Here is a 586-nt window from a genome sequence, read left to right as displayed (position 1 = left end):
AAAAAAAAAGACAAAACAACAGATTTACCACATCCTCCAGTCACTCTCCACAGCAAAGCAGAAAGCAGAAGTTGCTGCTGTAGAACATGCAAAGCTTACAATGTAGCTTGACAATTCTCTTTGTTACAGCTTGTCTTGAATGAGGTGGTGTGGGAAGACATCTCTTTGGTTGCTATGCGCTTTATCTCTTTTTCCCTGACTTTCACATAGAGACCTTATTCCAAAATTCAGTTAAAAACTCACCATCTGGAACACCTGGCTTTTCAGTAATCCTGATCTGCCGTTCTGGTACTACAGGCTCCCCTTCTGCATTACCAATATCTGCAGGGAGGTAAGGCAAGGATTGTATCTCTTCTTCGAAAGATCTTGGAAAATACAGAGGCATCAACTTCTGGTAAGTGGCCTACAAATAGAAAAATGCGTGAAGGTCCACCACGCATCCTTATTATTCAGACGTTAACACCTGCCCTTGTAGCAGGGAGCTTCTCTGAGGTCTGGAGGCAAAGCACTGCTTCCCTGGATGGCTTAATTTGGACTGCTACTTGGCAATAAAAGCAGTTGCCTTTAATAAAATTAATTTTTCTTT

The 586-nt window shown here is 42.0% G+C and overlaps 1 protein-coding gene across 3 annotated transcripts in view; it reads right to left on the bottom strand.

The window, feature by feature from the left end:
• Positions 1–586, bottom strand: part of GDAP2 (ganglioside induced differentiation associated protein 2) — a 22,334-nt gene that overhangs the window by 10,445 nt on the left and 11,303 nt on the right. For all 3 annotated transcript variants that reach the window (XM_010718726.3, XM_010718742.3, XM_010718734.2), the window contains exon 7: positions 244–403. In XM_010718726.3, the coding sequence (XP_010717028.1) occupies positions 244–403 (160 nt within the window). The remainder of the gene's footprint in view (positions 1–243; positions 404–586) is intronic.

The sequence above is a fragment of the Meleagris gallopavo genome, chromosome 1, assembly GCF_000146605.3.
Source record: "Meleagris gallopavo isolate NT-WF06-2002-E0010 breed Aviagen turkey brand Nicholas breeding stock chromosome 1, Turkey_5.1, whole genome shotgun sequence".
NCBI classification, from domain to species: Eukaryota; Metazoa; Chordata; class Aves; order Galliformes; family Phasianidae; genus Meleagris; species Meleagris gallopavo.
Note: the sequence above shows the minus strand (reverse complement) of the source record. Positions and strands in the feature narration are given on the sequence as shown.